A 15818-nucleotide genomic window follows, 5' to 3' on the forward strand; every position below is an offset into this window, starting at 1 on the left:
GATCAACTAAAAAATTTGGACGCAGCCATAGATTTTGTTTTTAACTCGTCACAAAAATGGGATGCAGCAGTTTGGCTTCAAGACAAACGGGAACAAAATACAAGTTCGAGTGCCGTTTTAGACCGCATTTATTAACTTATTTACATGACTTTCCGAAATCAATTGAGAGCAATTTTTTATTCAACTAATGCCGAATTTTCCTTTACTAGAAGCTTAATGTGTGCCTGCAATGTTGAGTCGCAAGTGCAAGTTTTTTCATCTTTTCTAAATCAGGAACGACAAAAGAAAATACATCATCTTCAAATACGAAATTAAATCCCATACAGACCGAAATGTGGGTATTGACCAGACTGAAGAGGCCGAAAATTGCCATTGTCCAAACCGACCCGGAAGGTGTGAAAGACCATTGAATGGGGCGAATATATATATATATATATATATATATATATATATATATATATATATATGTATATCTATATATGTATATATATATATATATATATATATATATTGTTGCCAATGTTATTGCAACTTTCAAGAAGATTCAAAAACCGCCAAAATTGCAACAAAAATTTGACTCTTTTGCCCAACAACGTGAAACTTAGACGTGCTCTTTTAACAAATGATTAGAATAGAGATATGCTTCAAAACATAAGTTTGGCGACCATCCGCCTTGATAATAAGGACATAAAACCTTCTGAATTAAATTTAATTCTTTTTTTGAAACAATGAGGGGGCATGAGCACACCCCAAGACTAATATCCAAGACTACGACAGAGGAAGAGTTTCTTATTGCAGACGAGCCAACCAAAGACGAAGAGTTTTTTTTTCAAGGGTTTTCAGACGTCACCCGACCAAGAAGGCCTGACGTTTTTTTGGTTACAGATGTCACCAAGAGATGATCGCCCGAGGTTCCAGACGTCACCTTAGAAGTCTTTTCCCCGGTTAGACGTATCCAAAAAAAAACGTGATTTTTTTTGCGACAAAAAATCTCAAACACACAAAAATTGTCCCCCAACGAGCTTTTGGTAGATGGTTTTTGAAAGAAACAGCCCTGAGCAACTACAAGTCAGCAATTAACGAAAAAAAAAACACAAATTGCCCGAAAAAACGATATAGCGTTTTTTGCATCGGAAAAACTCAAAAACAATTTTCTCAAATTGTCGCAAAAAATCTACATGAAAGTAAAATTTTTATTTGAATAGAACACTTCAGTTGGACTTAAAATCAACTTTATTTTGGTTGAACACCTTATGTAAAATTTTTGCTCAAAAATGAGAAAGTCGCAAAAGTGCTTTTTTGAGCGTCAAAAATCAAAAAAACGTTTTTCTAACGTCTTAATGGAAACTTTTTATTAAATCCAAAAACTCATTGATTAGCCCCCCTGGGTTCGTTGGAAAAGAGGCTTCAAAATCAATTTATCGATTTTGCAATTTTGTAAAGAAGCAACTCAATTTTGACAAAAATTGCTTCTTTGAATCAAAAAATTAAAAAAAAATTTCTAACGTTTTAGGGAAAACCTTTTAATAAATCAAAAAAACCCATTGATTAGCCCCCCTGGTTTTGTTGGAAAGTAAGCTTCAACATCAGTTTATCGATTTCGCAATTTTGTAAAGAAGCAACTCAATTTTGACAAAAATTGCTTCTTTGAATCAAAAAATTCAAAAAACGTTTTCCTAACGTTTTGAATAAAACATTTAATAGTTCCACTGAAACCCATTGATTAGCCTCCCTGGTTTTGTTGGAAAACAAGCTTTAAATCAGTTGATTGAATATACAAACTTATAAAGAGGCAACTTGAAATTTGCAAATTTGCTTCTTTTACTTAAAAAACTCAAAAAACATTTTTCTAATGTTTATTGGAAATTTTCAGTAGATAACAAGAAAGCGTTCGAAATAGCTCCTTCTGTTTGTTTGAAAACAGTCTGAAAATTTATTTCATCCCCTTGCAAAACTGCAAAGAAGCAACAGAAAAGTGGCAAAATTGTTTCTCTGTTATATAAAAATCAAAAAACGTTTTTTCTAACGTTTTTTTTCTTATTAAAGAAAAAATCAATCAATTTTCAAAAAAGAGCTATTTTATATACCTCCGCAGTTCATTACAAAACAATCTGAAAAACTATATAACCATTCTGCAAAACCGAAAACAAAAGACAGAAAATTACTGAAAAGCTTCTGACAAAAAAAAACCTATAAAGAGGTTTGTGTTTTCTTTGATCTTAATTGCATACTACTAGCCGCAGGCCTAGTTAATGGTTTAGTATGCTTTCCTAAGAAAACCCGACATTTACACTTATTTTGTTTTCATTTTGCATACTACTAGCCGCGCATCTAGTTAATTGAGTAGTATACACTGAAAATACCTTCTCAAGAGAAATAAAAAGAGAAGATAAGATCTATTTTCCTTTTTTCTCAAAAAGAAGTAAATTGAAAGCTCTCGAATAATTCCCCACTCAAATTCATTCACGCATATAGTCCATTTAAGTTGGAAAACTCAAACGTCTCTTCTTTTTTGTCCGCAGTCTCGGAAGTTGCCGAAAAATGTCCCTTTCCCCCTTTGGTCTACATGAAAAATCAGCTTGATCTCTTACAGACATCCGTTGAGCAGAGAAAAAGCTTCCGCACTCTTTCTTTGTTGATCAACAAATTCAAGGAGAGCGTTGAAGAGCTGAAGACAAACCTTAACAGCATCATGATGGAAAAAGTAAGCTCTAGTAGCACAAACTCAGTCATGAAACGTCAATCGAACTTGATCTCTCGTCTAGAAAAATTGGAACTAGAAGTCAACAGTCTCGACGATGAAGGTCAATTAAGTCAATCATCAATTCGAGTGCGCGATGGCATCAGCTGTGTCTCACAGTCCTCAAAAAGACAGCTCGAGTCGCATCGATTGACACCGGTTTCCCAAAAGTCAGAGCAAAACAACATGACAGTAAAGAACCCTGCCAGCGATGTCTCCCCTCCAGTGACCCCAAGACCGGCGAAACCGTCGTTTTTCCTTCCGCAAGGAGAAAATAAACCCAACCTTCTCTCCAAATGCCTTTAGAGCAACAGACAATTTGCGCAGGATACTAGAGAATTGACTGAAGAATCAGTAAAAAATTTTGCGACGGTTGAACACATAAATCAATCAATGTTGTTGTTAGCAGCCCCAACACCAGCATAAACCCTTTTATCCAAAGCAAACATTCAGGACAGGTTTGTCTTGAGTAATCCTCAATCCCCAGAAGACAACGTTGTTCTCAGAGAGCGAGAGAACACTTTCAACCAGTTTGCTTCAATTCAACAACCCTCCATTCCAATGAATCAAACTGCAGTCTTATTTCCTGTTGAATCTATTGATAACCAGCCCGAATTATTTCACTCATCAATTGGAGAATTGAACCAGTTCTCTAGCTCAAAGCTGATCACATTGCCCGAAATGCCAATGAATGAACCAGCAAATGCCACAGTTAGACCAAAAGAAAAGTCTTCTGTTCCCTTAAATAACAAAATAGAAGATCAAAGCATACAACGTCTTGCATTAAATTTACAAAACTCACTTCAACATAACTGCTCTTTTAACAAAACCAATAGATACCAAACGTCAAGTTCATGCAATTTGAATGAGCAAATGCTTCAGCGTCATTTTCATTCAGAAAAGGAACAAATAGAGTGACAAATGAGACCACGCCAAATCCATGTTGTTACGAAGAGAGCCGTCACAATCCCCTGCGTTTTGACAACAATCAAAGTGCAACTGCTCAAACTGTTTCAAACACTCAATTTTCAGCTGTTCCAATAAGTGAAAACCAGAACAGCGGAAAATTGGCGTCAGCAATGTCGTTACCAACAGTAGCGCAAACAAACGTTTCCCAACAATTTCAGAACCCACTTTACCCAACTGGAGTTCGTTTTAGCAATGGAAATCGAACGGAAGAACCAAACGATGGAATTGTTTTCCCCTCCAATACAACTCTCAACAACCAAGGTACCAACCTTGTTTGCTGTACATCATCTCAGCCACCTAATTGTCCGCTTACTCCGGAAAATCCCTTTACAAACTACCAAACAGCCATTCTTTCCCCCCTTTACTCAACATATTAGCCAACCAAACATTTCGAGAAATTCGAAATAAATTCCAAATTGGTCTTTTTCTGGAAAGCTTCTGTTTCAGCCACGAACTGAAAAACAAACAGAAACAATCCCGTTTGAAAATAACTTTAATTTACAAACCACAAACAAAAATTCCATTAAACTTCCACCAATAACAATATCAAATTTCAATGGTAACCCACTGAAATACCATGAATGAATAAACAATTTTTTCAACCTAGTTCACAATAATACTAGCCTTACGGATACAAATCGGTCGTAGGAAAAGCCAAAGAAAAATTTCAAGCCTACTCGTGTGACCCAGCTTACTACGCGATTGCATTGAAAGAGCTCATAAATAACTTTGGAGATCCCAGCATTGTTGTGAATGCTTTCATCAATCTACTGGAAGCCTGCCGTCCAAACATTGACTACAACAAACAGAGTTTCGTATCTTTTGCTTCTTTTCTCAAACGATTAGTGCAAGCTTTTGATTATTTAGGCTTTAAAGCCGACTTGCAAAGTTCAACATTGATGAAAAAGGCAAAAGAAAAAATTCCACATAATATTCTGATAAAATGGCAGAGTATACAATAACATCAATTGGAAATCAACCAACCGTCTCGGATTTTCAGAAGTGGCTTGAAGTACAGGCCCAAGTAAACGACAAAATCAATAGAGAAAATGTTCATAAGCCGTTTAATTATTGGAACACTTTCGGTCAAAACAGTAATAGCATTAGCAAAATTAACAACAACAATGATAATAGGAACAGCAATGCTATGCATCAATTTTCTAATAATTCACAAAACAATTTGAAACCGAATTCATTGCACTCAAGTCGCCCTGCAAACCAGCATGGTCAACCACCCTTTTCTCCGCGTAAATATGCTGATCAGTCAAAGAAGTCTTGCGAGAAATGCAAAGAAAGTCACATACTCGCAACATGCCCTGAATACCAGAAATGTGCACCAGACCAAAGGTTTGACATTGTGAGCAAGAACAATCTTTGCTCGAACTGTTTATGCAACAAACATTTTAAACAGTCATGTCCGTCCACAAAACGATGCCAAACATGTAAAGGATTTCACCAAACAACTTTGCATGATCCTTCGAAACAAGTTAAGCGGCCCACCGCTGCCTTCTCAACAAGCAATCCCAATCAGCCGACACAAAATCTAGCCAGCCCCCAAACACAGCCATACTTTCAACAACAAAATCAAAACAAAAATACTGACACTGTCAGCAGTACAAAAAGCCAGCAGAAAAGATACGGTCAATCGTTTTCTGGTAATAGACAATCACAGCAACAAAATATTCAACGCGCCCGTTTGAATGCTTCAAGTCCGACCCAAAACTTCAGTATCAACCGAAATACAATTCCTCCTCCTGAATGGTATGAAAAAATACAAATAATACCAATTTCGTTTGTAAACGGAAGTAAAGTATTCGATACCTACGCCTTGATTGACTCCGGAAGCCATTTCACCTTCCTGCTGGATAAAGTTACTAGCTTTCCTGAGCTTCGCTGCGAAGCACAAGCATCAAAAACTCTGCAGTACCTAAACACTGAAAATGAAATGCCACTGTCCAAAATTAGTGAAACAGTGAAAGTAACGCCTTATGACAAAATCAATCAATACTTCAGCATTGCAAGAGCCTATAGCACGCCATGTCTCAATGTATCACCCGCTAACGTTCTTGAACTCAATCAATTATGCGACACCTTCAAGGAACTCAGTCACTTTTATTTCCCTGACATAGCCAACGGTGCAATAGGCGCCCTTCTTGGTGTCAATACGTTTGCTTTCACATATCCAGTCGACGTAATCCAAGGTAGCAAAAAGCTGTCATTCGGCGTAAAAACAAAGCTTGGTTGGACTCTCGCTGGAGAGTACGAGCTATCTCCTAAAACAATGAACGCAAACAAGCCCCCTCGCCAACCATTCATTTACCATGTCTGCCAGAATAACATTGAAGAAGAACAATTGGACGAATTGGTTCAAAGATTCTGGAAAAAAGAAGCTGAAGGTACATTACCCGAACAGAATGAAGACAGCTCACTAGACCAATTAGCAGTGCAAACAATGGAAAACTCAATCTGTCACAACGGTGAAAGATATTAGATTGGCCTTCCTTGGAAACCTGTAAAGAAACTCCAGAATAACTATTTCTCAGCAGTCAGTCAACTAAAAAGTCTACAAAAACGACTACAAAACGATCCCGGTCTCAATCAGAAGTACAACCAGACACTCCAAACAGACTTGGATAAAAATTTGGTCAAGCCAGTCGAAATGCAAGCACCACCCCCAGAGTCAATATGGTACTTACCTCATCATCCAGTAACTAATCCAAACAAACCCGGAAAAGTGAGAAGAGTCGCCAACGCAGCATCAAAATTCCGCGGTGAATCACTGAACTTAAATCTTCTAACTGGTCCTGATTTGCTAAATAACTTAGTTGGAGTGCTGTTGAGAACACCCGGTTGCTGTTTTGTCAGACATCGAAGGAATGTTTATGCAGATTGCCGTGAGACCAGAAGACCAGTCTGCTCTTCGTTTCCTTTGGATGATAGACAACTCCATTCGACAATTCCAATTCACTAGATAGATTAATCTTTGGCGCAACATGTTCACCATTTTGCGCAATTTATGTGCTCAATAAATGTGCAGAAGACAACAAAAAGGAAATTTCCAGCCGCCTTGAACGCTATTGAACACCACTTTTATATGGATGACTACATCCAGTCCCTGCCAACAATTTCAGAAGCCAAAGAAGTCATATCACAGACAACAAGATGCCTGAAAAATGGTGGCTTCAGGTTGACAAAAATTGTTTCGAACAAACCAGATGTACTCGCTGAAATCTCTTCCAACGACAAAGACGAAACAAAAGAGATCATAAGAGTCCTTGGTCAAAAATGGAACATAACAACTGACGATTTTGTCATGTTTCGTGATATCCGAATACCAAGAACTCTTCAAAATTTCAGTAAAATCACAAGCAGCCAACTTCATATATTTGTGGATGCCTCAATGGCAGCTATGGCAGCCGTTGCTTACCTCCGTACAACCAATAGTCAAACCACTCCGCCACAAGCATGTGTTCTCATGGGAAAATGCAAAGTTGCTCCCATTAAACAAATAAGTGTGCCAAAAATGGAACTAGAAGCCGCTGCTATAGGAGTGCGCCTTCTACAACTGATCCAAAGAGAAATGACACTGACATTCGACCAAATTTTTCTCTGGTCCGACAGTCAAGTAGTTTTGGACTGGATAGCCTCAAATAAGAAGCAGAACGTTTTTGTTTCAAACAGATTGCAAGAAATTCATAAAAGCTCTTCACCCCAGCAATGGCATCACATCTCAACTTATCTCAATCCCGCCGATCACGGAACTCGTGGTCTTGAGACAAACGAAATTCAGCAGAAGTGGTTAGATCCACCCAAAATTCTTTGCCGAAGCGAGTCGACCTGGAATGAGATAAACAAACCACGCGCAACATGGGCGGCAGTCACGAGAAGTCCCAAGACAATTAAACCTATAGTCGATCCGAGTAAATTCTCAACATGGAACAAACTTCTTCTGACACTTGCAACAGTTTTCAACCTAATTAATTGTGCAAAGAAAATGCGAACGAACAATCACCAATACACAACTGAAGACATTCAATTATCAAGGAAGTTTTTTCCATTCGACCGTTAATTCCTTACAACGTGGAATCAAACTAGATTCTAAGTGCAAAATACGATGCTTAAATCCGCTGTTGGATGAGGACGGATTACTCAGATCTTGTGGTCGATTGCAGTATGCACCAACACAACTGGATTTGGAAAAACGTCCAATAATTTTGCACGCCAAGGACAAAATTATTCGTTTGTACTTGGAACATGCCCATCAAATATGTGTTCACCAGTCCACAGAACCAACAAAAGCATTCATTCAACAACGTTACCATGTGATTGGCCTTCGGAAAGCGTTAGCAAGCGTACGGTTTCATTGTTTCTTATGTCGACGCTTTGACACGAAAGACATTCAACCAATTATTGCACCATTACCTAGTTTTCTTTTTCCAACAGCAAAAGCACAGTTCCCCTTTGCTAATTCTGTTGTAGAATTCTTTGGACCCTTCTAAAGATCGAAGATTCCAAAGGCATATTAGAAAAACATTATGGTCTAATATTTACATGCATGGTGACGCGAGCAGTTCACTTAGAAACGTGTCCAGACCTCAATACAGATACGTTTCTCAATGCCTTCAGAAGATTTTTTGCAGTCGTCGATGCCAGCCCCAACTTCTCTACAGCGACAACGGGAAAACTTTCGTTGGCGCTTCTGAAGAACTGAATAAAACTGTTAAAGCTTTGGACAATGACAGAATCTACAAAGCTTTAGCAGTAGCCAATACAACGTGGAAATTCAATCCGCCCCCATACGGCCCTCATTTTGGCGGTGTCTGGGAGCGTTTGATCCAGAGCGCCAAAAGAACGCTCCTCCTCATTCTAGGATCCAGAGGACTCTCTTTTGACACTTTCCTAACAATTATGGTGGAAACAAAATCAATCCTCAACTCCAGACCACTGACTAACGTTGCTGAGCAGCCTGACAACGAGGAACCTTTGACTCCAAACCACTTTCTTATCCAGCGTCCCTTCAATAGCTTGCCACCAGGACAATTTGGAGACCAGCAACCTGCAAGCTTGAAGACATGGAAGAACACCCAGAAGCTGATGAACCATATATGGCGACGCTTGGTGAAAGAGTATCTGCCAACGCTTAGCCGACGTTCGAAATTGTCAAACAGCAACAATCGACCTCTCAAAGTGGACGACGTTGTTTGGGTTTTGAAAGACCAAACACCAAGAGGCATTTGGCCACTGGGAAGAGTCATGGAGACAACGCCAGGACGAGATGGAGAAACACGAGTCGCAAAGGTAAAAACGGCTCACGGCACGTTCTTTCGCCCCGTTTTCGGTCTTGTACGCGTTTTTTCTCCGTAGTTTTTTTTCGATTTTTCTCGCTCCGGTTTTAGGCAACGTGAGTTACCACTTTCCCACAAATTGATGTACTGACCTTATTGACAACATTTCAGCCTACAGTTTCAGAGCCAATTTCAAAGAAGATGACAAAGGCTTCAATCAATTGATGCCTCCGAAAACCCTTGTTGCCCCCTTTTTGCCCTTGCAGAATGTTGCCAATGTTATTGCAACTTTCAATATGATTCAAAAACCGCCAAAATTGCAACAAAAACTTGACTCTTTGTCCAACAACGTGAAACTTAGACGTGCTCTTTTAACAAATGATTAGACTAGAGATATTGTTTTAAACATATATATATATATATATATATATGAATATAATATATATATATATATATATATATATATATATATATATATATATATATATATATATATTTATATATATATATATATATATATATATATATATATATATATATATATAAATAAAACTATATTTGATCTGGATAAATTAGGCTTCTTTTTGTTTTGGTGACTTTTTACAGACGTCTTTGCATCCTATTGGACCAATTTCTTCTGATATTTTGGTAGCAACAAGCCTAGAAATTTCATGACACTGTCAATGTTCTGGCAATGAGTTTTGATTAAATTATGCAGGTTCTCTGGATTAATCAGCAGTTACCAAAGTTCTCTGACAACTTTCGAAAGATTGAACCTGAAATTTGTAAATGAAAATCAAATATGTTTTGATTTCAATTCAAGAATTTTTATGCGCCCAATGACAACCAGGATGAGGTCCGCGAACCAACACAGGCACTGGCCAGACCGACTTAATTGGTATTGAGTCAGTCTGGTTATTTTTTTCTCTGATCATTTTCTTATCCTTTTTTGCTATCCTATTGAATTTTTTAAACACCTAATTTTCTCTATACAAGGCCAATCGTTGTAAACAATGTGAAGATGTTAGTTTTTTAGGTGACACAGTTTGTCAAAAATCTCAAATTTCAATTTCGCGCGTCAATTTTGTTAGTTTTATTGGCAATATATCGACAGAATTTTAATAGTTTTGCCTGAACACATCAGTTTTTGATTCAGTGATCAGGTTGTTCATTGTTTATTTTATTTTGTTCTCTATGCTTATTTTGTTATTTTGTGTTCTTTTGGTTTCTTTTTGGGGATTTCGGTTTTTCCACCACTGGGCGATGTTTACGAGCTATTGAACAATGTAGACGAGCCGTTGGTCAAAGCGCTTCCCGGGTCGAGGAAAAATTGGAAAAATATGTAAGATAAACGGTGAAATGTTGTAAATTCGTACATACATTTGCGGTGAATTTTGGTGAAATTATGTAATTTGACCGCGATAGTAAGCGGTGAACTTACAAAAAGTCACCGCATTGCACCTCCCTGACAAGAGGTCGAACCTTTCCACTATTGCATGTCATGCACATCTTGTTCCACTACGCCATCTCTCACCAACTTCTAGTATTTCTGTTTTGAATATAAATCAAATTCACTCTACTTTCTTTAAAACATGCGCGGTGATTTTTTGCAAGATTTCCGATTTTTAGCGGTGAAATGTGGTGATTTTTTGTAAGTTCGCCGCTTACTCTTGTGGTGAAATTACATGAATACAATTATACTTCCTCCCTTACAATCCAATAATTTCACTGCATTCACTGCTGATCTCACACAATTTTAAGTTTTTTAAGCGGTGAGTTTATCTAATTTCACAAATAAATTAAGCGGTGAATTCATGTAATTTTATCGGATTCACTGCTGATCTCACACAACTTTAACCCTTTTTTCTTAAGCGGCGAATTTGTTTCATTTCACAGCTATCAGCGCTTATCTCACATATTTTGGACTTTTTTTCAGAGCGCTTAATTTATGTAAATTCACCGCTAAAATCAGCTGTTAAGTTTTGTAATTTCACCGCTACCAGGAAACAAACTTTTTTTCACCGCTTTCACCACCTGATTTATGTATTTTCACCGCATTCAGCGATAATCTTAACAATTTTCTCGCATTCAGGGCTTATCTTACAAAATCTTGCGTTGAATGGCGGTGAAACTTCGACTCGGTTATTGGTTGATGTGGACAACCTACTTAACACAAAGAATATCTGCCAAAAAGAATTGCATAGTGTTAACATTTTTGGCGTTTTTACCGTACATTTTCTGGTTATCCTGGAATTGTTTGTTGATTATTCTATTTCTGCGCTGTTTTGGGTCTGCGACAATAATTATTTTTCTGAAGTGGGTTAGAAATAACATAACTGGCAGGTGACCAGAAAATAGCCGCAATATCTTCGTAGATCTGCAGTCTCAAAAAACAGTAAAAAAGACAGACCAAAAAAATTCGTCTTTTTATTGAAGGCTGATATGTTATACTTTGATTTAAAATCTGTATAAGTTTTTGCTGCTTCTATTAGTTGCTCTCAAACAACGTTCATTTGGAGTGACACACACCCATTTGACGTAAGGTAAATTTTGATTATGTTAAATAAAAGTCAATCTCATAGTGAGGTAAGTCATGTGTGACCAAAAATTTAATCACGCGAATGAACAAAAAAATTCGCTCCACTAAGCGAAAAATAACGTCACTCACGCACTCTAGTTGAAATTGCGTGAACGAATGAATAAAAATCAGATTTGAAGCGGCTCTGACGTCATATGGTCGTAACAAAAATCTTGACGACGAAATAAAAAACATAGATGGAAGATTTCCGGAAACGATTGGAAGTCGTATCCACCGAAAGAACTAGTTTTCAAATAGCTAATGTTTCCATGCAGAACGTATCAAAGCAGAGAAAACAACAATCTTATGTAGTAAAAATTTTGGCAAACATAATTAACATAAAAAATACTCCATTTACTTTTCATGTAGTACAAGTACACAAACAAACAAAAAAAAAGAAAAAAACTTTTTTTATTCATGCAATGAAAACTATTTATCCAATCACGAATTATCAGCCAAGCCTTAATGAGCTCACAAACTTCTCTAATTTTGAAAAAAAGAGCGTGAAGATGAAAAAAAAATATTGTAAAAATTCTCAAGTTCTTTGTCAAATTTCATAGAAAGAGACAACTATGCTTCAAACGAAACTTGTGTCTTTTGTAGTAGAATAAAACTGCAGTCTTTAGGCTTTAATTCAATTACCATAAATTCAATAAAACAACATATTGAGCCAAAAATCGCAAAAAGTCTTGGAAAATCAGCAACTTAATTGAAAAAATTTTATATTAATCAACAAAAAGACAAAAGAAACAGGATATACAGGCGACAAAAACGTTGAAAATCAAAACTAAGACCCCAGAAATATTCCTAGAGAGTAATGATCATTCAAAGTGTTTAAATGGCATTTCAAAAAAAACATGACAAAAAAAAACAAAACACTTGTTCTTGATTTTTTAATGTTAAAAATCAAATTAAAAAAATGAAGCAGAAAAACAATTATTTCTTATTTAGCATAAAAATATACAGCTATTCACTTGTATTGATTGAAAGATTAAAACATAAATCAAAGAATGGAAACAATATTTTGCAATAAAATTGTAGAAAACTTTTTTTAAAATTGCACTTAAGATAAATATCTTTCAGAATTGCAAATACTCAAGGCCACAAAATTGATCGATTATTGGTAAAAAAAATTAAGATCCCTGACGGTGCGCAATAAAAATACTTAGTTATTAATTCCAGAAAAAAAAAACGAAAAACTGATAAAAATTAGAAAAAACTGTCTAAATTGGGCAAGCACGTTTTCAATTCTAAAAAACAAAAATAATTTACGTTATTAAGATGCATTGAATGTATGAAATATCAAAGTAAATTGCCATATGCACTGATTTTTGAAATAAAACCTGCTCTACGACCCGAAATTGAAGAAAATAATTTAAAAAAGCCAAAAAAGAATTTTAAAAAATTGAGAAATATGTGCTCATGTAGAATTTAAAACGCATTATCAGACTCTCAAAAACACTATGTTATCAATTTCAGAGGTTAACATATTAATACAGCTTCTATTAAAAACTATTTCCTAAAAAATTTAAGTTATAAGCAAAAAAGGGCAATTGGACGAAAAAACGTCTGAAAACGGTTATCTATATGCGGTATTCTTTCAAAAAACTTTTTTCAAAGTCAAAAAGTCAATTACTGATCGAAGAGCATGATCAAAAAACTTCTCTCGCTCAGATAAAATTAGTTCACACGGCAATTTTACTCTCTTTTGCTTTTAATTCAAAACGCCGTCTGAACGAATAGTAAAAGAAACCTTGAGAAAACCAATACTCCTCTTCGAGTCGTAAAAAACCAAGAGAAGGCCAATAATAGCCCCAGCTATCGCTGCGCGGCTATTGATAAAAGTCAAGGATTTTGTATCACCACGTTTTGATGTCATAATTCTCTTTGATGGTCACTATATCAGTTCATTTCCACATTCTGTTTATGCCTCCACTGTAGTAAATCTTTTTATCAATCAATATTAGAGGAAAGGCGTATTTAAAGAATCAAATTAGAGTTCACAAACCCCTACAAAGAAAAATAAACAATGAAAACTCGATCACCAGTGCTTTGGGCGATATAAATAATTTCGAATTTTATTGGAACGAAGCTTGTTTATCTTCTCTCTCATGTACGAGACCAAAATATGGTTCAAAACTCTATAATTTGACACCGGATGGACATCTCTTGTGCTGACAATGATTTGATTGTCCTAGTCTAGACTTTGACTTATGCAAAGACGGAGCTCGACCACAAATGGGCATGATCAAAGGATTCTGGACACAAAAGAGTAAAGAAAATGTTTCTCTTCGACTCTATTAATTACCTGGACTTTTGCCCGACCCAAACTTTCATTTTCTGAACATTTTTTGACGCAAAAAGTTGCATTATTGACTCAAAAACTTTACTAACCCTTGTATTGCTCACTGTTTCAAATAAAGTAGTCAACACGTATGCTCCTGATTTTTTAAGAGATTCTGAAGAACTAACAATCTGTCAGAAAGGTGCTCTTTTTGAAAACATTGAACCAAAATTTTGGAAAATTCTCCAGCTGTGTTTCAAGTTGAAACACAGATGGGTACAATGCTGCCTTGTTCAATTGCTACTGTCTGTGCGGTAGAAAACGAACATAGCCGGCAGATTGCCGGAATAGCTGCGCAAGAATAGACCTGCGTGACGTACCATAGAGATAGAAACAGAGACAGATCTAAATTGAAAAAAAAAACGACGCCGCTCAAAAAGCTAGGTAAAAAACATCCAGCGATACATTAGTAAAGCTTGTTAAAATTCATCTAGCAGAAGCCTCTTGTTTGGGATCTTTCCTGCACATATGAGTTCCTATGACCTTAAACAAATTCAAATTAAACTTAAGTTTTTAAAGAGCCAAAGTGTTTTTATTGAGTGAGGTATCAAAATCTAATCACGCAAAAAAACTTTTGCTGAAGAGAGTGAGAAATTACGTCACGCGCGCAAACGCCGTTAGTGAGAGGAAGAAATTCAGAAAATTTGACTTTTTCAACTTTGCTGTGTGAACAAATGTAAAACGAAGAAAGAGCGTCAGACGACGAAACAAAAAAACATAGCAGGACAAGTCCTGACGTACAATTCAAAAGATTTTCATTGACTAAACAGAAAAACTAGACCTAGAATGGACTATGAGTGAATTGAGAAAAACATTTTTTAAAAAAAAAATCGAATAAAAAATAAGAAAAAAAAACAGAAAATTGATGTCAAAATGCCGCATGTGAACAAAAAAAACACTAGCGAGAAATGAAAATTTAATTCAAACAAAAACTAGGCCTAGAATGAGCTGTGAAGGGATCGGGAAAACCATTTAGAAAAAAAAATCCGATCCAAAAAATTGAAAAAACAGTTAAAATCAGAGTGAAATTGCGGCATGTGAACAAAAAACCACTACTGAGAAACCGAATTTTCGTTCAAACACCGTTTTCTCACTCTACTTTCAAATTAGAGCGAAAAAAATTCATGCCGCAAAACCACTCGCTTTTTCGCTCAATTTCCTGTTTCGGCGTGACCAAAATCACTACTCCAATTTGACTCCAAAATCATGAAAATGTGTGAACAGATCTTAAAAAAAATATAGCCGGAAGAATTCCGGAAACAACTCGAAAGAGAAATTTGCCCATACTTATGATTAACTATTAGAACAACTATTGTGAACCCTGAACCTCCCCAAATGCCATAAAAAAATTAAGGAAGAATAGAAGCGGCATTCAAAAACAAATTGAACAAAAAAAACTAGAAAAACTTAATGAATTTTTTTAATAGTACAAGGAAACATAAGACCGAGTAACGTTCCTTTGTAATTAGAGCAATGAGAAGCTCGCAAAACAATGGGCAGGTCATAATATGCAAAGAAAGTTGTCTGAGATTTTAAAAAAAGAAAAACTGCAAAAACATAAGAAAACTGGTTTAAAATTTCTCAATTTTTCTGCCAGTTTTCCTCAGAAAAAAATGATTTATACAAAAAAAAGTTTTAGTCACTTTAATCTGCATATTCCTTAAGTAACAAGCTTCTATTCAAATTTCACTTAAAGCATTAAAACAAAAAAAAAACAGGCAAAAAAAATTTCGTCTAAAATTCAGCAAAACTGATCAAAAACCTCCAAATTAGCATTGAGCTCAAATTAAGTACTTGAAGCCCTCAATTCCCATCGCAACAAGCCTAAGACTAATACAATATCATAACCAAACCTCGTAACCATCAAAAATTTCAAAAAAACTGCTTTTAAAAGCCGCACGT

The 15818-nt window shown here is 36.1% G+C and overlaps 2 protein-coding genes across 2 annotated transcripts in view; one reads left to right on the forward strand and one right to left on the reverse strand.

The window, feature by feature from the left end:
- The window catches only part of LOC142347964 (uncharacterized), a 116032-nt gene extending 115659 nt beyond the window's left edge, over positions 1 to 373 (reverse strand). The window contains exon 1 of the mRNA XM_075399130.1: positions 329 to 373. Coding sequence (XP_075255245.1) covers positions 329 to 373 — 45 coding nt within the window. The remainder of the gene's footprint in view (positions 1 to 328) is intronic.
- A 7887-nt stretch (positions 374 to 8260) lies between these two features.
- On the forward strand, positions 8261 to 9889 carry LOC142347965 (uncharacterized). Its single transcript, XM_075399131.1, has 2 exons — positions 8261 to 9007; positions 9818 to 9889. Exons 1-2 carry the CDS (start codon positions 8261 to 8263, stop codon positions 9887 to 9889), a joined length of 819 nt encoding a protein of 272 aa, XP_075255246.1.
- Positions 9890 to 15818: the final 5929 nt, after the last annotated feature.

Source organism: Convolutriloba macropyga, chromosome 10 (assembly GCF_964194025.1).
Source record: "Convolutriloba macropyga chromosome 10, txConMacr16.3, whole genome shotgun sequence".
Classification (NCBI taxonomy): Eukaryota; Metazoa; Xenacoelomorpha; order Acoela; family Convolutidae; genus Convolutriloba; species Convolutriloba macropyga.

Excerpts from the sequence above, each read along its gene's own strand:
- LOC142347965 (XM_075399131.1), top strand. The coding sequence starts at position 8,261 with ATGCATGGTGACGCGAGCAGTTCACTTAGAAACGTGTCCAGACCTCAA. Across the intron at positions 9,008-9,817 it reads GAGAAACACGAGTCGCAAAG|AATTTTTATGCGCCCAATGA; the intron begins GTAAAAACGGCT and ends TTTCAATTCAAG.